The 24510-nt window shown below is 37.2% G+C and overlaps 3 protein-coding genes and 1 pseudogene across 5 annotated transcripts in view; 1 reads left to right on the top strand and 3 right to left on the bottom strand.

Moving 5' to 3' along the window:
* Positions 1-544: 544 nt before the first annotated feature.
* LOC149050893 (uncharacterized) lies at positions 545-4004 on the bottom strand. The gene is made up of 4 exons (XM_089193447.1): positions 3857-4004; positions 3620-3754; positions 2925-2992; positions 545-2206 (listed from the first exon to the last, which is right to left on the bottom strand). Exons 1-4 carry the CDS (start codon positions 4002-4004, stop codon positions 545-547), a joined length of 2013 nt encoding a protein of 670 aa, XP_089049573.1.
* Positions 4005-7060: 3056 nt separating this feature from the next.
* On the top strand, positions 7061-8721 carry LOC149050894 (uncharacterized). Its single transcript, XM_089197958.1, has 3 exons — positions 7061-7197; positions 7472-7645; positions 7869-8721. Exons 1-3 carry the CDS (start codon positions 7094-7096, stop codon positions 7978-7980), a joined length of 390 nt encoding a protein of 129 aa, XP_089054084.1. The 5' UTR covers positions 7061-7093; the 3' UTR covers positions 7981-8721.
* Positions 8722-15972: 7251 nt separating this feature from the next.
* The window catches only part of LOC149050895 (G protein-coupled receptor GRL101-like), a 227358-nt pseudogene continuing 218820 nt past the window's right edge, over positions 15973-24510 (bottom strand). The window contains exons 6-10 of the transcript XR_016184117.1: positions 19971-20039; positions 19806-19865; positions 19272-19334; positions 18071-18131; positions 15973-17510 (exon numbers count right to left, since the gene is read on the bottom strand). The product of XR_016184117.1 is annotated as a G protein-coupled receptor GRL101-like (transcript). The remainder of the gene's footprint in view (positions 17511-18070; positions 18132-19271; positions 19335-19805; positions 19866-19970; positions 20040-24510) is intronic.
* LOC149050896 (G protein-coupled receptor GRL101-like) lies at positions 20215-24503 on the bottom strand. 2 transcript variants are annotated; one of them, XM_089197945.1, is made up of 8 exons: positions 24438-24503; positions 23847-23918; positions 23601-23672; positions 22610-22681; positions 21382-22381; positions 21034-21118; positions 20698-20763; positions 20215-20543 (listed from the first exon to the last, which is right to left on the bottom strand). In XM_089197945.1, the coding sequence occupies exons 3-8, from the start codon at positions 23651-23653 to the stop codon at positions 20449-20451; spliced, it is 1371 nt and encodes a 456-aa protein (XP_089054071.1). In that variant the 5' UTR covers positions 23654-23672; positions 23847-23918; positions 24438-24503; the 3' UTR covers positions 20215-20448. The 2 variants fall into 2 exon arrangements, with proteins under 2 accessions (XP_089054071.1, XP_089054070.1); XM_089197944.1 differs by lacking the exons at positions 20215-20543; positions 20698-20763; positions 21034-21118; positions 23601-23672 and having other exon boundaries at positions 21316-22381.

The raw sequence follows: 24510 nt of genomic DNA on the forward strand, positions 1-24510 counted from the left end.
CCACATGTTTTTTTTTTAACTTTAAAGAAAGATTTATTCATGATCGAGAACGTTTGATTTACGATAAAAACGATAAAATTCCATTTATTATAAAGATCAGATGAACATGTGAAAGTAATGTATATCATGCAATTACTCTGCTCTTGTAGGTCCGTTTAATCTCGACATCGATTTCAATAATTGGGCCGCTGTTCTTTCACCATTTTCATATTTCTCCCATAATCCAAACACCTTACTCTGTAATTGCCTAATAAAAAGAAATGCTTTTTACTAAAGATCTTTTCTAGAAAACCAAGTTTTCGTTAAAAAATCTGAGCGATTGACATGATGAGTTTTTACGGTGTTGTTGTCGCACAATAACTCGTTCGTTATAGTCATTGGTGATGTTCACCAATGTTCACCGATGTTTAAGCTTCTGTTTGATGTTCACCAATGTTCGCCAGTGTTTTTTTTTTTTACTAAATATCGTTTACTTCTCTGTATGTTTAACTTCTAATAAGTTGTATTGGATTGACGACCAACTCGCCGACGTCTCTACTCGATTTTATACGTCGGCGAGTTGGTGTCGGCGAGTTGGTCCGTCGGCGAGTTGACTGGTTACCGCTTTCACAAATAATTTCCAGCATTGTAAATGTCTGTCTGGTAGTATGTCCTTTAAAGCAAAGGATGAAAAAACCACTGCCCAGTTCTTAAATTGATCAGCAGTAAAACCTTTAAAGCCTGACGCAATCTTCGATGGAATTCGCCCGATACTGGAAGGCACTTTCAATTTGTTAATCCTTTTTTGAAGCACTTTGAAGTCCTGTTCATCCAGCAAGTTCAATTCTCTCCAAATCTTAAGCATTTCCTTTGTAGTACCCAGCATCAAGTTATGCATGGGATCAATGACGACACATGCAATGAAGTCAAAATATGGAAGGTGAATCAAAGATGAAAATCGCACTCCATTCACACTTTCCTTCTTTTCACGGCCTTTCTTTGAGGTTACTGAGTTGTGAACTCTCCAGACCTGCTCTCTATGATCAATGTTGGTGCGTAAATCCCAACTGTCTCGATCAAACCCAGAGAAATCTTGTTTCTCCCCAAATGATGACCTTGGAAACTCTTTCTTGCACTTGTTACAGCCTTTTCTTGCTGAAAAGCCCAGAAAACCACAAAGTTTGCGAGATGCTGGAATGTCACAGGTAACACGAAGAACAGCAAGCCGACAAAATCTGGGTCCTGTTGAGGGGCAGTCCAACCAAACACCATCCCAAAAGTCTAACAATTCTTCCACCAAAGGGTCCAGGAATGAATTTACATTTCGACTTGGTTCCTGAGGACCTGGAATGATTCCCACCACTGCTACATTTTCCTCTTTATTTCTTTCCTGTGGTGGCAAGTTTAGGAAACTTAAATAGATCACCCCAACACTATAAACAGAATCCTTGTATGGTTGAAACCAATTAAGATTCAACATGCATCCAAATGTATTGGGGGCATCAAAGAAGGGCTTTCCTTCTGCACTCTTGAAATTCTTCCAGACTCTTCCATCATAAATGTCTCCTAGGAAGTTAGGATCTCGAGGACACTTTTTGTATTGCTCACATTTCTCAGAAAATCCAGGACGATTTAGGAATTCTTGCAGGGTTTTCTTGACAGAACGGTAGCAAAACACTCTTTTTGCTTTTAAAATCAGTTCTCCATGTTTGGAGTGTACAGCTTTGAAAAGTGCTGCTCCACATGACCTTCTTTGGCTTCTATGTGGATGATGGGGAAATTCCACAAAGCTGCAACGTTCACCCTTCTTCCGTCCATTTGACAGAGTTCGTACACAGTCCTCAGGTTTGTAACATGAAGAACATTTTGGACAAACAATGAATTTCTCAATATCATCTCGATTGATTCCCAAATGCTTCCTAATCATATAGAGGGATTGGGGAAGTAGGTTTGACATTTGTTTTAGAGCCTTGCAATGAATTATTCTAGCCATTAGATCCAGTAGTCTTTTCAGAAAACAGAACAGAACATTCACTGCAGCATCTGACAAGTTGTGCATTACTTTCCACGTCATGACAAAAATAATTATAAGACTGATAGATGTGTTGCTCAATACTGATAAATTATTACTCTGCGTAGTGTTACTCTTATCAGTGGTAATATCATCATCCTCTGATGATGACAGTAGGTTTTTAAACTGCAATTCAGCCTCATCATCAGTCTCTCCCTAAAAAGAAAAAAGGGTAAATGTGTAACTTTCAACCAATATTAAAAGAAAAAATACCCACTCAACAGCATTCTGTTTCTTTTACCGTGAAATTAACATAATGCCATTAAATACCCCTTCTTCATCAGAGGAAAAGCTCAAAATACATTCTAGTCATGCAATGCTTTAGAGAAGTATACAAGTTACAAGTGGAATATTCCATGGTAATATTACTTCAAGAAAGCGTTGCATAACTATTTTATACTATGCCATTGAAAATACATGTACAGTGGCCAACACTATCAATGTGACCTATGCATAATGGGAAGGTTGAGTATTGCAATGAATTTCAGGTCAAACTGATTTTCACTACATGTAGTATGATTTGCATTTTCCTTCATTTAAGGATTATAGTAATAAACATGGAATGAGGGAAAATACATACATACATCCATTATTGACTTTCCCTGAAGAGGCTTTTCAAAGACAATACCAATTTGTTAAAAATATTGTCTTCATGTTGTCAAGTGGAGAAAAAAAAAATTACAAATACAAATCCAATACAAATATTTAATTACAAATACAGTTCAAATTCCTTTAAAATAGAATTAAGCTGAAAATTAATTTCAGTGCAGCTCTTTATTTTGTACATGCTCCACCCACTGAGCAGCAAAGGCTTATAACAGGCTAGATGATATTTACTGATGTATTAGTCAGACAATTAAAACATCTGGCTTACATGTAAACTGTCAGATGACTCAGCACTTGACAACCCATTACTGTCGTCACTTCCAGAAACATGTGTATCTGTTGGTTAAAGAGAAATATAGGCCACTTCAAAAGAGAGTGAGAGCACAGGTTTAGTCACCAGCAAAAAAAAAAAAAAACAAGTGCATTTTTGCTCATAAAAATAACTAACTTCTTTTTCACTCAAAAAAGAAGTTGCATGATTCTCTATTGTGACACTTGCAACACCATATGCATTACAATCCCAACTATTCATATATCTGTTACCTTACATGTACATGTCAATGCCAAAAAGTTAACTTGTGAACACAAAATCGTAACAAGTCCAAGGAAAATTTTGTCTTGGAGGAATTACAATGATTTGTAAAACAGCATCTTATATTTCAGCTTAAAAGTGAGGCCTATAGGTCACAAACAATGAATAAACATGCACAACAAACTGCATTTTTGTGTCCCCTAGGTGTAGTCGCATAGCTGAATTGTGATATGTAAAAAGTGGTGTTTTGCAATTAAATTTAGCCCCATCCTGGAGCGGGCTAACATCTGCAATACAAAACTGTACTTTATAAGCCAATTAACTTCAAGTCCTCAAAACTTCAATCTCACCCAAACTTTGCTTTCAAAGAAGGTTTATTCTGAAGGTGAATAACATTAAAGTTTGGTGTAAATAGATATATGAATATATACCTTGAAGTTCCGGACTTTCAGCGGTAAATTTTGCAACTTCAGAACATTCATCGCTTGATAAATCAAAGTCAAGATCCAGGTCGCTTGAATCTGAGTGAATTCGAAGATCTTGGCTAAGCAATTCATCTGTGTAATCTAAGATCAAAAATAAAATTAGACACAGTTACATCGACAGGCAGTTTGAAAAGCCGACCAAACAAAAGCAAACAACAACCATTCAAAGTCACACTGACTTACCAATTTTTGCATTATCGACGGTCTTCCCTCGCTTGTGGGCATTAAACGTCCTGATCGAGACCAGACGATCGCAGTGATCACAAAATCTTTTCTTCTTCCCCTTCGAACAATACACAATTTTCTCATTTGCAGGTAAAACAGAATTCATTTCCTCCACCAACGTGACTGGAAAACTTTGCTAACTCGTTGAAAAAAAGGCTTGGTTGCGAAGCTCACGCAGCCGCTTCGTGGTTATTTGTTGGTTCTTTGTGGCGGGAATTTTCAGTTCACGAGGTTCGCTGATTCAGACTGTTTCTCGACTTATGCAAATTCTTCTGCGGTTCAAATAGTGTTATTCATCTGATTTCAAAAACATGGATCGGAATTCCAGCGCACAAAGTCGCGGTAGTGCACCAAGCAATTTTTATTCAATATCACGGACTCCATCCCCTTCTAGCGGTTCGAGTTCGCGAGTAAGTTCAGTTGGTCGGTCGTCATCTTCTGTCCGATCCAGCGGATCTACGCCCCTATCCTCACGAGAAACAGCGCAGCAGTTGATCACTGGCCTTGCTGCCTGCCAGAGGTCGATTGAGGAACTGCTTCAGACCGTGCGAAGCTCAAACGAGCGTGTTGAAGAACTGGCCGAAAAAGTAAAAATCCTAGACGGCAGGGTAGAAAAGCTTTCTTCCCATCCCGTAGATGGAACCGAGAGTGATTCTGATGGACGAGGGAAAAAGAGAAAGAGAACAAAATCGTCTCTTCTTGTTCAGGTGAGTTTAAAAATTTTGACTGAAAAACCTTGGATTGCTGTTGTGGTACCTGATTCCCTCTGCTAAGTTGGCGTCATTTTGAAACGATCGAACAACGATGTATATTTCTCTCATTGAAGACTACACCCTGATGGTAATTTTCTCATTTACATCAGTTACATGATATCGTTCAAAATCTCAGTTAAGCTAAATGAATACATGTCAGTCGCTGGTTAACTTTTTAATTTTAAAAGCTTAAGGGAAGCTGCTTGCTCTGGCTTTTCAGTCGTTCTGTTGATCGAGGTGAGAAATTTTCATGTAAGTGTGATTAAAGCTTACAAGCTTTTGTCTTGGTACCGCTTAATTTAGGTCACTTTGATTTCATTTAGTTTTTGGAGTTTTCATGAGAGGCTGAACACAACCTGTTTGTGACGTGAGTTACTTGCTTTACCGTGAAAATGGAAGTTTATAATGTTGCACTAATTGCGGCAGTATTCAAATTTGTGTAATAGGAAGAGGTTCACAAGCTCCACAATAGTAGAGACCCCGCAAGGCAATACAGAGGAAGGGAATCGTAAGTAAAAATTAAACTGTGCACTTGTTTAGAATTTAAATTCTGATAACGACCTAGTGCATATATATCTATTTCCAACTCGCATGAAATTGTATATGATTCACGTAATGTCAGCGCGAAGACAAAGCTACACGCGGAACTCTGTGATTTTGTTGGCAACGTTTTGCCGCCATCTTTCCTATTTGAGGAAGGACTTTGAGCTTGCCGCCTAAGTATTTTGTATAACAATAGGGGCCCGTTTCCGAAAGTTTACATTAACTTGTGCGCGCGAAAATATTTGGACCCGGTGAGTTTTCGGGACTTTTTTTAGGTCCCGGCAGAAGAATCACTCATGGCAAGCTTTCTTGGGTGAGAGTTATTCCCGCTAAATAATCATTTGCGCATCGAGACATCTGATTTCTCTCTTATCACTGAGGACGAATTATGAAGAGAGTTTTAGGTTAATGGTAGGGAGAAACGACTCTAAACAATTAAAACTAGATCGCGTTCTCATGACGTGCAATTAGATCTGGCAAGCTGAACTAGTTCGAGACACTTTCAGCATGTAGTTGACGGAAAGCTCAAAAGTACCATACATGTAGGTTCCTGTTATTTACCTAGCGTTCAGATCGTATAATACTAAGACGAACACTGTAACTGCTGTACCTCTGCGCCATTTCCCCGCGCGTTCATAGGAAGGAAGCTGTTGACCAAAGGCCATGTTCATCAATTTTCCTGGTTTTCGCGCGCTGCCAACTTTGCTACAACTGGCGGGGATTTTACAAATTGAACATCAGATTTTTGGGGATTTTGAAAGTATTCTAAGTCGATCGGCAATGTTCGAAATAAATTTAAGGGCTAGAAAACCCGAAATAAGGAAAGAAGTCAAATCAAAATTGTGCAACGGAAATCAACTGGTAATTAAAATTTATCATGCAGGTTTCAGGGTAATTATTTTTTGTGGGACTGATATAATCTAATTTGATTTGAAAACGGACTTTTTACTCTGAAAGCGCATCAAATGTTCACCGTTCGCATTCCGCCGGAGAAATTTGAAAACGCAACAATCAACGGCGACAAAAACGCTTGAGTGCATCCTTGAGGGTTAGGATTAATCACAAGATTATCGTGAAGTCATTGTTTTCGAAAAGCTCCGTTTTTAAAATGTTCTCTGTCCACACTAAAACGCAAGGCCAAATTCTTTCAGTTTGAAGAGCGTTTTCGGAAAGCTCCGTCTTCGTCTCCGGATTAGTGTGGACGGTAGGCTTAACCGTGGAATGAAGCTGCGTTTTCAAATTTCTCCGACGCAGTGTGGACGGGGCCTAAGGCAGGCTTGAAGACCCATGAGCACTTTTTCTCATATGTAGACTTGGACCCATACATTTAACCCAAGTTTAAGAGTGAATAAGTAAAGGCACTAAGAAATTTTTTCACCGAGATACAGAGGCCTAAATATTTTGTATACTTTCTCCCTGTCACCAGCCCTCACAACACAAAGGTAACTCAGCTGATTGTTGATGAACTTTGCCGCCAAGGCCACCGAGGTGGATTTGGTAAAGCTGCTGTACAACGTAAGTTTACTATATAAGCAATTTAAAACTAGAGGACACCACTGCAACCAAGATTTATTGTCCATAACAGATAATCAGGCCCCAATCACGCAATTTTGAAATTAAAGCCTTTTTTGTTTTGTTCAGGAACTGCCAAAAAGTATCATGAGCACTTACGGAGGACTGCCCTTGGAAAAATAACGGATGAAATAAAATTGAAAAATAAGAAAAATCTTCGAAAACAAGAAAATAACTTAAATGATACATTTTGAATGATGCAATGAAAGTCAGTTGAAAAGTACTAAAAAGCAAATTTTTCTTTATCTCATAGAAATATGAGAGAAGAAAAGCTCATGTAAAGGATGAGACTGAGTCCCGTGCCTTCGCAAAGTTAAGTAAAGAGCACATGTCTAGTGACGATGATGACACAGATACTGATGAAGGCGAAGGAGGATGGGTGTCTAGGCCCCCAAAATACAGGAGCAAAACTCTTGAAGCTTTCCTAAACAAGTAAGAAGCATGCTAAAGGTTTAGTCCTTTACTGATATTTCTAATAGCAAGAAAGATGGAAATGTTTCTATCCTTAAAAATTGTCCAGTATTGCCAGACTGTTCCTTGTTATTGACAATGATGGACTGTAAATGTCAGGTAGGCTTTAAAGTCAGTTTATTTGTTAGTCACCTATTAGCGCTTTTTTGCCCGGTTTTTTTTAAGGGTTGGACTTAGGTCACGGTTTCAGTCAAGTCAACGGCATTTTCTAATTATAATATTGTTATTGTCTTAGGCTTGACAAGCGCAGCGAAAAGACAGAAAACGCAACAAACAAAAGGTGGAAACGAACAAAGGCTCGTAAAGGGGAGCCTGTAGAAAGAGAGCCACCCACAGGTTCTCCTAAATGGGCGCTGTCCGATGAATGGAGGGAAATCATGCAAAGGAGAGAGCAGAAACAAACGGAAATGTAAGAATACTGCTTAGCCTTTACACTCCTTATTGGATGCTGTCGCTTTTACTTTTAGTTTACCAACTATGGAAGTGAAGCACATAAGAATGTATAAACTATGTAAACCGATGTAAAATTCTCTGTCTCTATATATTGCATGCTATGAAAAATTTCGTAATATGCTTGTTTCCTTTATACAAGGTTGTTACATTGTTTAACTAACATTTTTTTGGTTCAACAGAGAACTTGAGGATGAAGAGACCACTGACGAAAGCAGAGCGGAAGAAAGAGAAGGAGAAGAAAGTGATAATGACAGCTCCTCAGAAAGCGATTGTGATTTTGAGAACGAATAGTTTGTTTTTCTGTGTGTTAAATGAATAGTGTGATTGTACATAAATCACAACTTTTAATCATTGGATTATACCTTTTCGTAAATTAGATTTTCAACTTTCATTCTTCTCATTATTATTAACAATACTATTTTTGAGAAACATAAATGTTAGGTTTTTTAGTTTTTTTTAATGTATATGTACTACGAAAAAAATAACACGTGACTGAGGAATACTGAAATAAATTAACAGCTATTTGTAATTGAAGCATGAGATGATTCACGATTTTATGATTCCACCTAGATCACACCTAAGCAATGCAAAAATCTTTAACGCTGAACGTACCCCGTAAGAATACTCGAGAATGGTGAATTTTCCCATTAAGATTGCTCAAAAAGGCTCGTTAAAGCCCCACAATACGCACCTTCTACTATCAGTACCTTTCCTGCTTCATGCAGTATACATCATATATACGGACTTGTGTAATAATGAATAAGAAATCCTGCAACGACTGCATACGTGCCTTCCATACAAAATCAGTATACCTCATAATTCCTTCCGTAGACAACATGTATACTGAAACGAGTACTGGCGTATAAGAAATCCTGCTACAAGTGTATAAGATCCTGCTATTTTCTTGGCATAGCCTGACGTATACTGATCCTTAAACAGTACCTTATACATCATGACACCTCCTTATAGATCCCGTATACGACTTTGTGTACTGACTGTATAAGACCTACATAAGGGACCGTATTCGGATTATTTCACGCAGTGTAGACATTCGTCTGAAACAGCTCGGACCTAAGCATGTAGCTGTTGCAACTTCATACAATAATCTGGATACTGTATACAGAAATCTAGGTGATTTCCAGCAAGCAAAGGACTACTATGTACGTGGATTGCACATTAATCTGAAAGAGCTCAGACCTAAGCATGTACACTGTAAAATTAAAAGAGCTGATTTGGCCCCAAAAATGGGGCCAAAACGAGTGAGTCCAGTTTGGCACTTGCTTAGGGTCAATTCAGCCCCATTGAAATGGGGCTGTTTTTGGCACCAATTTTGGGGCTGAATTGACCCCGTTGTAGGGGCCAAATTGGACCATGTGAAGGGTGAATTTGAAAAATACAGGGGCCACTTTGAAATTTATAGGGGCCAAAACAGCCCCCGAAATTTCAGCCCTCTCACAAATGGCCCCTTTAAAAAGAGCCAATTCAGCTCCATTGTGGGCCACTTCAGAAGTAGAGGGCTCTTTCCTCTCCATGCTGATTTTCCCCCTTACATTCAAATAATGAAAATACACCACATACTTTATCTTTCAAACACTCATTTATTAGCTTTTAGATATTGTTTCTGTAAAAACCTTTTATGCTACCTGATTTTACAGTTATTAAGAATCTTAATTGTGGTATAAAACAGACAAACTTTGAAACATCATGTGAAAGAATGTAACATACATACATATTTAACATTAATTCAACCATTTTCTAAAATAGATCTCTTCCCTAAATCAGTATACTTCTTAACAGTGCAAGCATTGCAAGAAATTACACCCAAGAGACACTTGTGAGTAAAGCTTCCCTTTTCAATGACTTAGCAAATGTGGTAATGTAAAGCAGCTTATAATTAAGACTGATTTAAAGTACAGAAAATTATCAAAATAAGACAGAGGCAACAAATGGTCCAGTTCCTGCACAAGAATATAGACCTTGTTTGATTTGTGCATATGAAAAACAAAGAGCCTTAGAGCAGCAAAGAGTATTCTTCCAGTGGATGTGAGAATACATGCACTCATATTACTACTCTAGATATTATCAAAATATAAACTATCAGCAAGTACTACCGCAGGTATTTGCCAAGTCATTGAAAATAGAGGAAACAGTGACAAGAGTCTGCCTGTGCCCAATTTCAAGCAATGCTTGCTCTAAAAAAAGTCAAAATTGCCTTTGACCGATTGTAAGAAAATATAAATAAGCCAAGTAACCCAATGATAGCATCAAGAATCTTTTCTTATGAGAAGTGACAAATTACACTTCCCTCTGTTACTATATTCAGGTGATTGATGTATTGAAGATCTCCAACAATTAAAATTTGTGCTGGACATAATCTCTGATTGCTGAATCAACATCAGCTACTCTATGCAATAAAAACAAGTTTTACAACCACATTAAAATCAAGCCAAAGTGCAATAAGTGCCTGTAGCCAGAAAAAAAGAATATATATATATACACACTTAAGTTAAAGAATTAAAGAGGATGCATCAATTCTCTGTGACTGAGTTTTGTGCCTAAGTACTTGTCAGACAGAAAAGTTCTGTCTGACAAGTGCTTAGGTGCGAAATTTTGAGTCACAGAGAATTGATGTGTCCTCTTTAATTCTTTAACTTATGTATACTTAGCTCTACTACCACAGCATTGAGCACTTTATGCCAAGGTAGACTCTACCCCCACATTTACATATATTTATATATACATATTGTTTTTCTAAAACTATAAGCTAAAACACCAGAAATGGAAGTGGAAGTTTAGCTCAATGTGTGTAATTTGTCTCCCATTCAAGACTTGAAAAACTAATGTATGACTCCCAAAATATCTGAAAAAAATCAGCTATTCTATGTCCAATATTTATCTAATGGTTTGACAACAGGAATATTTTAAAAAATTGCAAAATCAAAAAAACTAAACAAAAAGGCAAAATTAATACAACCCCAAAGTACTTGAACCTTTGTATCTGGACTTCATTGGCAAATGGGCTCAGAAATTTTAGCTGTTCATCTTAGTACCAAAGTAGCAGTTTTTTGGACTTGTACCTCCAAAATGGTCACAACTTCATTAAATGCATGTGATGACAAACACACAAGAACAAAGGTCATGAACTTAAAAGGTGAGAGTGATTATTTTGCAACTTTTTATTTTAAGGCAAGAGATTCAGCACCACAAAATTGTCTCTCTTCACTGCAAGCAGAAGAGGTGAAGCAATAGATTTTTAGACCATACCAATCCATTCAGTTTCGAAGTCAACTTAGTCTAGTATCCTGCTAACCATACAAGGATACTCTGCAATAATTTTTTTTTGCAATCCACTGTTGCTCAGAGTACTGCTGATGAGATATCCCTTCTGGGTATCCAACTCTACTGAGGCAGAGAACTGTACAAAAAAACAAACAAATGAGCAAATTAATTTGTTGTCGGAGAACAGTAAATTTTTGCAACTACAAAGTTGCAAAATATTTGTAAGCAAACTGTGCATAAGAAGTAAAAACACAATAATGGTGATCATCAATGATGTATTTTCACCAAACTGTATATGTACTTATCAAGAAAAGAAATCATACATCTATGCACTTCAGTTTTAGTTCAGTATTCATGAATAAATAAGGATTGCTTGTAGACTTAAAAAACAAAACAAAGAAAAGTTTCTTACCCTCGATGGTAGCTGGAATTTCGAAAGCCATTCAGGAGGAACCTGTAGGTAAATATTTGTTTTCAAAAAAATTAAACTGTCTGATAACATCCTATCAATTCACTAATTTTTTAATTTACCAGATTTAAAAATTGGGTTTACTTTGTTTTATGTATGGTGCAAGTATATACATATCTAATATATTTCAATAAAAATAAAGCAAATCTCGCCATTTTTGTAGGTGCAATCCCCGAGATTTGTCATCTTTAACTGACCAACTGGCACCTTGTGTGTTTTCCTTTAGGATATAATCGAAAGAAAGTAGTCGATAATGTACTCTTCACCATCCTGCTAAGTTTAATATACAAGAACTTACTTAGACAGTGCTCAGTTCTGTCGCCTCGTCCATAAAACAGAGATCCTTGAGCGATTTATAATATTGATTTACCCATTTCTTTCGGTGCCAATGTCACCTCTAAATTTTCATAATCGCTGATGTTTTCTGAATCATCAATCGACGTTTGAACCGTCTTACTCGAAGGACTTGATTCTGCACGCTGAAAGAGTGATAGCCAAAAAATCAGCTTAAGTGGATGCAAACAAAGACATAGACATAAAAATATCAGTTCATCTTTTCAAGAAAAAGATTAAGAATTCAGAGTGAGAGATCCTAAAATCAGAGAATCTTGAAATAAGTTAAATCCATCTTGTGCAAATGCAGTATTCGAACTGTAACCGTCTCTATCTCTCGGTGCCAAAATTTGATCACGTGACTTTAGTTGCGAAACCGCTGAGACTCAACAAGACTCGGGAGAAGAGGCGAACCATTCATGCGTCGAATTCTCTGGTGGGAAAATTAATTATCGTACCGACGAAGAACTCGTGTCATCTGTAGGTTCAGCGTTCATTGCAATCAATTTCTTGAGCTTTAGACGCTCTTTTATAATAGGGATGTAGTGCCTTGGTACGTCTGCATCTTGGGCGATCGCAAGGAGATCTTGGCCACCGCAACCGTCTTTTTCTGCAAGATAAGATACGAACAAAGATCAATGGAGCGGTCAAGTTTGTGAATGTAAAGTTGCAGTAAAATACGTTGTTAAGAAATTTCTTTTGCCTACCTTTCCTTTCTTAAGTCTCATTCCATGCGACTGTAGCCAAGAAACAGCCTCTTCAGTGACCAATTCGCTGCTATAATTCATTATTGTTTCCGACGCACGTGGTCTAGGTTCGACTAATGCCATCACAGCCAGCTCACGCTCACGTCTCGAGAAAAAGCCAACGATTAATTCGTTGTGTGACTCGGTGTTCAGTTACGAGAGGAACCGTTGAAAATTTGAACACTTTATAAGGAATAGTATAGGGAACGAAATATAGTCGAAAAAAGAAAATTATTTTCATATTTTCTTTTTTGTTCAAAAATTGCACCTCGTTGGGGCCAAATTGGTCAATCCTACTTGGCTCTTGGAAGGGCCAAATTGAGAAAAAGTTCCAAAGTAGAATTCATAGGGGCCAATTCAGATTTTGGAGGGGTCGAAATGGTACTTGTCACGCCCGTTTTGGCTCAAATAGTCCAAAACGAACCTTGATGGGCCAAACTGGCCCTCGAGAAATTGGGGCCAATTTGGCTTTTGGGGTCAATTTGGCTCTTTTCATTTTACAGTGTAGATTTTGCAACTTCTTGCAAAAGCCTGGGTACTATACAGTGATCTAGGTGATTTCCAGCAAGCAAAGTACTACCTTGCGCGTGCACTGGACATTCGTCTGAAACAGCTCGGACCTGAGCATGTAGATGTGGCACCCTCTTACAATAACCTGGGTACTGTATTCAGTGAACTTGGTGATTTTCAGAAAGCAAAGGATTACCACGCACGTGCACTGGACATTCGTGTGAAACTGCTCGGACCTAAGCATATAGATGTCGCAGCTTCTTACAATAACCTGGGTACTGTGTACCGAAATCTAAGTGATCTTCAGAAAGCAAAGCACAACCATGTACGTGCACTGGACATTCGAGTGAAACAGTTCGGACCTGAGCATGTAGGTGTGGCAGCTTCTTACAATAACCTGGGTACTGTGTACAGTGATCTAGGCTGTTTCCAGAAAGCAAAGGACAACTATGCACGTGCACCGTCTGAAACAGCTTGGATCCGAGCATGGAAATGTCGCATCTTCCTACAATAACCTGGGTACTGTGTACAGTGATCTAGTTGATTTCCAGCAAGCAAAGTACTACCATACACGTGCACTAGACATTCGTCTGAAACAGCTCGGACCTGAGCATGTAGATGTCGCAGATTCTTTCAATAACCTGGGTACTCTATACAGAAATGTAAGTGATTTCCAGCAAGCAATGGACTACCATGTACTTGCACTGGACATTTGCCTAAAACAGTTCGGACGTAATCATCTTAAAGTTGGAGAAACTTATGAAAATATTGGTGACGCACACAATGATCAGGGTCACGATGAGGAGGCGAAAAGGAACTATGATCATGCTTTGGCGATTTGTGGTCGAAATCTTGGCTCTGGACACGTTAAAGTTAGAATTATTCAGAATAAGCTGGCTCAATTATAGCAAAATACTCGGACGGCCTTTGTATATGCAGACACGCATGTTTGCTCTGTAACCTATGATGAAAATTTTGGATTACAGATGTCAAGCTCAGGCATCTCATCACTAAATAATCTTGATGCATGCATACTTTGTTTCGTGCGAACTTCAAGACTAATTAATAACAAATTCCGCTATCGATACGATAAGGGTTGATCAATACGTAACCAACACTTTTTGTTAAATCACACCTACTTTAAGGATTTCTTCTCTTATTTTAAACATTTAGACATCTTGAAATTCTGAAGAGAAAGCCGTTGACTGCTTGTCATTGTGAGACATTAAGGTACTTATACCAAAACCACAATCCGATTGATTGGATCTCTTCATTTTCCTGAGTTTTATAGAAGTCAAAGTTAATTAAAGCGAACGCCCGTCCTGACGATTTTCAGGATCTTTAGTAGGACAATTTATAAACAGGGAGAGATTTTCTGTTATGGAAGAGAATACATAATGTATTTTTAATTTTGCAATTTACTTGTTTTCCTTTCAGTATCCTTTTCGCATCCACATTATACCACAGCTTTCACTTAGAAATCTGTGGAGATTAGAATGGCTGCCTTCAGTGTTACTCTGTAAAGGTTGAATTTTTAATTTTATTTCTTGTCCAATTCGGTCACTTGCCGGAAAATGAAATCGGATTCATTGCAAAAAAATTTGTTAAAAAAGGGCAATTCATCCAGCAATCACATTCAAGGAAATTTTGACGGTCCTGATTAATACTAGTAATAGGACCGAGTGGAGTCCAATTCGGTCTGTAATCATACGAGTGATTAACAAAATCACCGACCGCGAAGCGATGTGTTACTAACGAGTATTACTACAGACATAATTGGACGGCATGCAGTCCCGTTACCCATCAATCAAAACAAGTACAAACTTTTAGAAAGAAACTAAACATCGGTTATACGTTTTTTAAAAGAAACAACAGTTAACTTGGCGAAATGCGAGACAACAGCGCGCGCGCAAGACGCGTTCTGTTTACTTACACGGACATGACGTGTCAACTGTCCCTTTAACTGTCCTATTGCATTGTACATTTACAAGCATGACGCCTACTCTGGCCTATCAGCTCAAATCGGACTGGTGATCACGTTCAAGAATTTTGTTACAGTTTCATTATTTAATATGAAATCCGTCATGTTTTCGTAAGTAAAATTTTACATCGCAAAGCTTCACCATGCTTTTATCAATTACAGTAGACTTTTAATTTTTTTCGTGCAGTGTTTTCTAACTACATCTGAAACACAGTTTCTTTGTTTTGAGAACGCTACCAGTAAAAGTAAAAAAGCAAAAGAAAGCAAACTTGCTTAAACGTGATTGAATTTTTCAAATCGAGATTCTTGGTAAGCTTCGTAGGTAGTTGAAATGCTTAAAAAAGATTAATTGATATTCTTCGTACGGCCATTTCCGAAAACATCTAGTCACGCACAATGATACATTTTTGGTAATAGAATACAAAGTTTCCTTTAGAAATTGGAAAGGGTATGAGAGCGAGCTCTTCGTTTTTCACTCAAAGGACGGCCGATGTAACTTCTGAGCCTTTCTCCCTTGCGATGAGCGGAGATCGCAATGAGGGACCTAGGCATGATCGCAGTCGCTCTGACACCATCGTAATTAGTATGAATTTTTATATTTATGCTAATTTGGCTATGTTTTTCATCTTTCCTGTTTTGTTTTGTTCTGTTATTTTTTTATTTGAACACGAAACTGTACATTCTATACGAGTGTTAAATGTGTTTGATTCTTGTTTTCGTAATTGAAAACCTTCAAAACTCGGACTGCCCATTTACCTTTGTCTTTGAGGATCACGTTATATCAACTCTCGTCAGACGATAGCCAAAGTTCAAAGCCGAGTTAAAACTATACTGTATTAGCTCCAAGCGCTATCCTTCTGAAATAGAAATAACTTCATCGTTGTTGAATACTGATTTTCTGTTTGTAAACACTCGCTATCAAATATCCAAGTATACAAAATAAACACAACTTCAAATAGCCAAGGTGTTATTGATCCCTCTCGTTATTTTTATTTTATCATAATAATTACAGTAATAATCCAATTGAATACAGCATTTATATTATTATCTAACTACTAAGAACGAAAATTTTTAATCAACCTCTATGAGCTGAATAGTGCTATTATAACTTGCACCTTCTTTGATATGCCAATGGATCAATTTGCTAAAACTTGACTAATTAAAGTTTTCTTATCTCATATAAGTACATAGGTTATTATTTTTGTTTTTAATGAGGGTCAACATGTTATATAATCCAATGAGTCAGAAAGCATGCATTTCCTGAACTCTGCAGAAAATATGAAGAAAAACCTGGTATTGTTCTAATAATAAAGCACATAATCAAGCAGGAAAAATGAGCAAGCATCAAATCAAAACTCTTGAAAACCACTTTGGAATCTTATGTCACGGTATTTTCTAACAGACAGAAAGAATCCTACACTACTACAAACCGTACTACGTTGTTAAACAATGCGTAAAAATGCTTACTAAGAAGCGACTCCTTTAGGCGATACTGTGATTATCTTCTACAAACCACTTCAGACTGTTCCTTAGTTCTCCTCTGACACAAACTCACTGTTTTTACCCAATACCTTTTAAATGCACAATCTTTGATGTACATCATAGTGGCTCTCTCTCTCAGTTTAGCTTGAAATGCATAATTACTCCTAGATTACTGAATTCTTGAAACGTATTTTAGAACATTCCGCCGGCCTCAAACACTAAAATTCTGGTAGAATAGCATCATAGTTACATAACCTCCAAGTCACCGTGAAAGGGCATTCTAGAAGTTAATATTTGATAATGACTTACCATAACAATTCTTGGTATTACATCCTCTCGTTTTAAGCCAATTAACACAATTCAATTACTTAATTCTACCTTTAATGCGCTTCCCATCTCCAGCTGTCTTAATTCGCCCTCAAAAGACTCCTCATAGCAGGTGTCTTAAAGGATCCCAATCAACCGCATGGGTGTTTTTGTTTAGGTGAGGGAAAGCTGAAACTTCTTGTGACTGTAGACACGATACATGAGATGATGTCACTGATATGTGAAGTAGCCATGGATACCATATCAGTCATAGATATGAAACACTAACTCATAAACCATTAAAACATCAATTAAATTGTCTAAATCTGAAAACTTATAACTTATCGTTAGAAAAAAAAATCGTTTTGTTAGAGATTTTTTTAAAGACAGCCAAAGATCGAGTGAAATTTGGTTCAACTAAGTTACGTACACAGATTGGTTCAATATAACTAAGTCCTCGTTTACCTCTAAATAGACGCAAAATTAACAAAACTGTTTTTTTCTATTTTGTATCTCATACGCTTAATAAAAAACAAAGACGAGATTATCGATTTCTAATTGCCATTTCTTCTCGTTAGATTGCTTAGAATTTATAAAAATTTCCTCGAATTTAACTGCCTACAGTTTTGTGTCCTCTTCAAAAGTATCTTCTTCATCGACAGCTTCGGTAGCCGAAGGTGACTTTCGACGCATTGATCTTGATTTTTCCCTTTTTCTGATAAAAAAAACAAACAAACAAACAAACAAAACAAAACAAAAGTAAAACAAGGAAAAGAAAAGGAACGCTCAATCGCTATAATCTTGCAAAAGAATTATTTTGTAAAAAGCCCCGTTCTGTCATTTAATCAGTCGGTCAATCAGTCAATAAAATAAACTATCAATCAATCTTTCGGTTGGCTGCTAGGTTGGGCATACAGTTGTTCTGGCGATTGTTCAGCATTCGTTCAGTCAGTCGGTCAAGTAGTCAGTTTGTTGGTTTATCAGTTGCTCAGTCATTTTTGTCAGTAATTCAGTCAGTGAGTCCGTCAGCTGGTTAATCAGTGAGTAAGGAGGTTAGTGAGTCAGTTAGTCAGTGATGTAAGTCCGCTAGCGATTGTCACTCTTTCAACCGTTTAGCCAATAGGTTAAGGAGCTAGCTAGTTTGCAAATAAGTCAGTAATTCAAATAATTCAGCAGTTAGTTTGTCAGTGACAACGTCCGTCAACTTTGTTATACGGACAGTTTATATCTCTGGAGGAATTTGAACCTGTGTATATCCCCCTTCTCACTACTTACTTCTTTGCGGTGGAATGCCTGAATTTACCATCCCCTTTTTTCAAACTCTTGTTCCGTTTTCCTAACATTAAAAAAACAAAGTAAAAAAATTACATATTTGATAAGGTACTTAACGCACTGTGGCAACTGCTTAACTTGATGAAACTGGTTAATGACACTCTAAATGTAAGAAAAACACAAATAAATAGATCACTGTAGGGTAATCCGCGAGGTAATGCTGGAGAAATAAACCGAATTGGCTGCTTTCGTTTTGTTTTGTTGGTTTGTTTGTTGTTGCTGTTTTATTTTACCGAGGTATTCCAAATAAATTCGCAACAAAATTCGTTTATTTGATGAAACGGCAAATAAAGGAAAAATGAATAAAAATAAGAACGAAAAAAATGCAACTTTTTTGCAAAATGTCGGCGAAACAAAGAGGATAGGATAATAAAGTGGAAGTAATTATTACATGAAAAACTGTTTTTGTGCCAAAGAAATTTGCATCGGGTATATTTAATGGCCTTCTCTTTTCTATCGAGACTCATCAAAATTCGCAACAGAACATTGCACTTTTTGCGAAACAAACCCAAAGCCAAATTAAAAACGGATAAAAGACCCGAAATACCCTGCTTTCGTGCTCGTGACATTTCAATTACCAGTTATCAAACACTTGTAATATTACACATAATAGATTCATGTCAAACTTTGGTATTTCTTAAGTGTTTGGTCTTTTTTATCTTTTGCTTGGCAATTTTCTTGAAAGAATTGCATAAGAATGTTAAAGCTCCCAAATGAGAATTACGTGAATCTATACTCCACTTGATGTTTTCATACTTATTGCCGTTCATTTTGGCCGCCACCTGTTATGCAAAATCTTAATTTATTGCGCCCAAATTTCGCTCATTTGCATTAAAAAAATTTCATCTCTTAGTCCTGTTTGGGGATAATTGATATTCTTTGATTTGACCACCAGTTATAGTGGTAAGAAAGCCAACTGTGAAATTAAAAATTTACTTCATTTAGAGCTTGGCAATACCTAAGGAAGGTAATGAGACTCTGAACTGATCGATACGCAGGAGAGCTTAATAGACCTTAGAAGGTTCGTCCATCTCTACCACAGTAACACTGAATGAGTTGTCAAACAAACAAAGAATAGCGACCAATTTTCTAAAAAAAAAAAGGTTGGCTATACATTTTTAATAAATAAGGTAAGACAAGTTACCTTGATTTAGATCAGTATTCTCAATAGGTGCCGGTTCGATTTTTTCGGCTTCATCAAGTACTCCTTGAAACAAAAAGGTAAACAATGTCTTTCTTTTTATTTTAAACCAATGAACAATATTGTACCTTATTTCCCATTATCTCATTATTAGTGATTGTTTCAGAATCAAGTCAGACTATTTTGTTTTTCTTTATTTCAAATAATGACAATAACTGGAGACAAAATAACAAAGAAATTTTTCAAAACTTTTAAACCTAACAAAATTGTCTTAGAACACGAGATTTGTAGAATTTAGAACTAACGTAATGAACGATGAGGGTTGGATAACTATAATGATGTAAATGAACTGTGTTGATTTGTATGTACGAAAATATCCATCTGACCCAGATCCCTCCAGAAGTAGAAAAAAAAACTACTATTAATACAACATATTGTGGAGTCTTGGCAATACAAGCTAACAGAACAGCAACGAAAACTTCAGCACGGAGCTTTTATCTACATAAAGATGACAATAGAGAAGAAACTTCAGCCTACCCTGTTGTGGATGACGAACATCAACATGAGCCAGTTCGATAACTACACCCTCGACTTCCCCTTGAAAAAAATAGTTAATAAAAAATATAGTCAGAGATTGTACTGTGTTGTCATTCACAGTTTTCATGTCCGTTCTGTGTTCACTAGAAGGAAAAAATGTCTTACCTCCCAAGCCGCCATGTTGTTCAATGTCTTCCATGCCCTGTGGGTTCCGTTGTTCTCCATCTCCTTGGCCTTTTTAAAGAAAGCAAAGAAAAAAATTGTGAACGAGCCAAGAAACAAATAAGTGATAGAACGAAGGATTTTTTGTGACGAACGCAGAACGAGATCTACAATTTCAAACTACTAAAAAGGTAATAGACAAGAAAGGTTGAGTGATCAAAATGATAATGATAAAATTCATTTGTGTGTATGAAAATATCCTAAAGTCATAGATCCTTCAGTTATAGAGGAACAGAGGTACAATATAAACTAACAGAATAGCATTGAAAACTTGACATTGAATTAGAAACTCTAGCCTTACCCTGCTGTGGATGATGCACACCAACACTCGCCAGTTCGATTTCTTCACCATCAATTTGTCCTTGAAAAGAGAAATTACACAGACTAACCCTGTGCCCTCGTTTGAACTTTGTATGATATGTTAACTGACATCTGAAAGGTTTTTACCTCCCTCGCCCCCATGTTCTCCATTTTCTTCCATTCCGTGCTGGTTAACTTGCTCTCCCTCTCCTCGACCTTTAATTTTAAAATTAAAAAAAAAAAGAGAAAAAAAACAGGGAGCATATAAAGAAGAGAGAAGACATAAAAAATATTTTAAGTCACAGATTTCCCTTTATTTCCCTCGTTTATAGTTTTCACGATATTTCTAGAAATACGGGTTAGGATTTACCTCCCTCACCGCCATGTTGTCCATTGTCTTCTCCCGGTTGGTTCGGTTGTTCCCCATCTCCTTGGCCTTTCAAAGAAGTCAACGAAGAAAAGTCAATGATCGAGTCAAGAAATATTTATTTCGTACAACTAATAAACTGATCAATAAAAGAACGATGAACCGAACGAGCGAGTAAATGATTAAATGAATGCCTCCATGCATGCATGAGTGAATTGATTTATGACTGAGTGACTGAATGAATAAATCAATAGATCAATAAACTTTGTTTGCAGCAATCTGTTGGTTTACATCGTTTTTCGGTTTATTTCTTATCAGGAGCTAATAATTATATCGCACCTTCCTGATCCCGACCACAGCAGGTGAAAACGGTCTTCAAGTAGTTCCAGACTTTTTCCATTTTGTTCTTCAGAATGCCCCTGACCTGGATACAAAATAATCGAGATTTCGCTCACTGCCTTGAGCTGAGCTCCGATGACAAAATAGAAACTGACGAATTTCTGTTGTCCAATGCTTTTGAAACATTGTCAGTGTCCATTGCAAGTGAACAGAGCAGTCTTGAGCAATATTATACACTGCTTATAGTCGGCTGAAAACCATTACCCTTGCTGTACCTAGCCATTATAAGTCTACTTACGGATTTTATTATCTTGACCACTTATAATGGACTAAAAGCGCATAACGCACCTGTTCTGTTGACAAGGTGTACAGGATAGGATTCAAGGCCGAGTTGATCGGAAGGGCAAATACAGCGATCCAGACAGCGAGGTCTCCTTGCGCTTTGTACGACTTCTCGATGATGGTCCTCATACCAATCACTATCACCGGCATCCAGCACGCACAATCACTCAGGATGATGAAGAACACACGCCTTGCAAGAGCCGTTTCCCTCCTAAAGTTTGCTCTTCTGGCCTGGATCTCTCTTTCAGTACCCTGACGGGCCAGTCGCCGGCTAGACAAGTAAGACTTGACTAGTATCATGAGATAAGCACCCATGATGAACAAAAAAAAAGCAAAATTCAAAGCAAGAAAGATAGCAACAGAATACTCCCAACCTGCCGGCTTATCAGAAGTAAGCTGCAAGGGCAGACATACCACACTTCTACCATAGTAACTATGGTACCTGAATGGGTCTTCAAAATACTGAATACCAAACATAGGCAAAAAGGCCATAAGGAAGCCAACTGCCCATATGATGATGCACAGGATATGTGTTGCCTTTGGTTTCAGAGAAGCACCTTGGTAAGGAAACACAATATTTTTAAGCCGATCAGCAGATATCAGTGTCATCATCATAACCGAAACCTCACTTGACAGAAGGGAGATCGCTCCAATTATTTGACAAGACAAACCAGACCTCCACTGGAAGTCATGCAAGTAATACTCTCCTCTCCACAACAGATCTTTAGTGCCAAGAGAGATCAGGTAAATACCCATCAAACCATCGGACACTGCTAAGTGGAGCAACATGATGGACTGAACCACGTTCTTTTCTTTAAAGATCACTCGCCAAGTGACAACAAACACTGCACCAACCAGAGAAAATACTCCTATCACCCAGATACTCTTCCTTGGGGCAGAATTCTTAAACATGCTCTCACAGTTGGCAAAGTCGTCGTTGTACGTGAAAGCACAGTCAGCGTCCTCCTTGTGCATATGACAACACATCAGATTTGTGTCGAGACTCCTACAATTGTAAAATATCATCCACTGAAGTTATTGCATTAAAACTTCATAGAACTTGCTTTTAAGCTTATATCAGTAACTGATGATTGGAGTTATCCATTGACATATACAAAATTTTTGTTTTAAGAATCCAAGTCTTCAATTCTTTTTGCAAAAACTTGATTTCCCCAAAATGCGCAGATTTGCTCAAAAACTAATAATTTGCGAATGAATTTTATCAAAATCTTACACTCGTTGTATATCCTTCAACATATCGAAAAAACCATATGGAATCTCCCTCATCTTGTTATACTGCATATACCTGGAAATTAAATTAGGAGATTAAAATGCAGTGATGAAAAGCCGCAAAACTCCACAACAAAAATTAATCTTTCAAATAGGCTCTCTTAATCCCACAATGTCAACGAAGTCTTTCATTTAACTAATTTATTCATGTTTCTTTCGTGATCAGGTTCCCTCTAATCGCGAAGCGTCTTTTCCTGTTTCTAAACCACCTACAACTTACAATTCCTCTATTCTTGTACGAAGGGCAAATGCTCAGGCGTCCGCTTTTGAGGCTATTCAGGGTAGCCAATTTACATCACCAACTCACTTGATAATAATTAAACATTGGATAAGATTGGTCATGGTATTATCATAATGCTGAAGTCTGAGTTATCTGCCGAAGCCGGAGGCTGAGGCATTTAAAGCAGACACGGGGTTTTGCAGCCCATGATATCATGGGAAAAGCGAAATCATTATCTGTTTTAATGTACATTTTTAAAAAACTCTGGGAAAGAAGACATTTCTCTCTGACTTTGCAAAAGTTTCAGGACGTTACACTGATGAGGGGCTTGGAAACTAGTCAGACTTTGAACTCCACATGATAACCCAATACCTGATGGATATATCGGTTACCATGTCAACTTCACACGCTTTTGTATATTGACTGTACGCTCTCAACCAATCAGAGTTTCGATGTAGAATGACACCAAATATCTTGAAATGCCCTGCGCAGACGCAGCACTAAAGTTTCTTTACAAACTTACTCCCACTCAGCAAATAATCAATCTGCTGTCAGGAAAGCATTTCCGGTGAGTTGCAGATAACGTAAGATTCTTTTACAATAAAAGCATCGATTTGAAGTGTTTTCATAATGTTTCAATTGTGAAATATTACACCTTAAGGTAATAAGGTCCGTTTCACAACTTGGTCATCACTTGATTAATTATAACACTCACAGAATTTTTAACTGTTTAATTTCTTTGAAGTTGTCGATGGAGACATGAGTCATTTCGTTTTCAACAATTTCTCTAACAAAAAGAAAGTAAAACTTAATCATATAGAGTAACAGGGAAGGTAAAATTTTTCGACATTGATGTGTAAATAATCATTTAAAGGTGAAATTAAATGCATTCAAATGTCATGATCGTTATAGGTTATTTCAAAGCTTATTACTCACTTGAAGAATTTCATAGACTACTTACATAATCAAAAGCTCTTTTAAGCCTTTAAAAATTCCTTGTGGGAAGTATCTGAGTTTGTTCCCCGATAGATAGCTAGTGAAGAAAGGAAACAAATGAAATGAATGTTGGACATAATGGATTAAAGAACGGGACGTTTGTAATCGTTTTCATAGGAATCAAAGGGATCATGAGAATGCTCACTAACGTTTTGCAATATTATTACGAGACATTTTTGGAGAAAGATAATTGATGGGCTGGGAATCAGGAGATTTCTTTGAAGGCGTATCGTCAGGCATGAATTGCAAAATTTCCAAGGATGTATAACAAAATAAACTTGGTACTGAAAAGCCACTCGCGTGATGTATCGTTAGCATCAAGAAAAAGGTCCTACATAGACCCTTATCATGACTCAAAATCAGAAATTCCAGGAAATGAAAGGATGTCTTAAAAATATGAAAAGGTTGATCGGAGTAGACATTATTCCGCTTGCGGTAATGAACAAATTCAGCAATCAGGCCAAAATATGTTACCTGCACGATAATATATTTTTACTTTTGATAGATGCCTAGATTCAAAACTTGTGGAATACATAAATGTTAACGAACTACTCACAGGTCAAACAGCTTTACCAGTCCCCGAAACTGTTGAGGATGCAGCTCCTTTATCTCATTCTTTTCAATTTTTC

Source organism: Pocillopora damicornis, chromosome 2 (genome assembly GCF_964200805.1).
Source record: "Pocillopora damicornis chromosome 2, jaPocDami1.2, whole genome shotgun sequence".
In the NCBI taxonomy this organism is placed as follows: Eukaryota; Metazoa; Cnidaria; class Anthozoa; order Scleractinia; family Pocilloporidae; genus Pocillopora; species Pocillopora damicornis.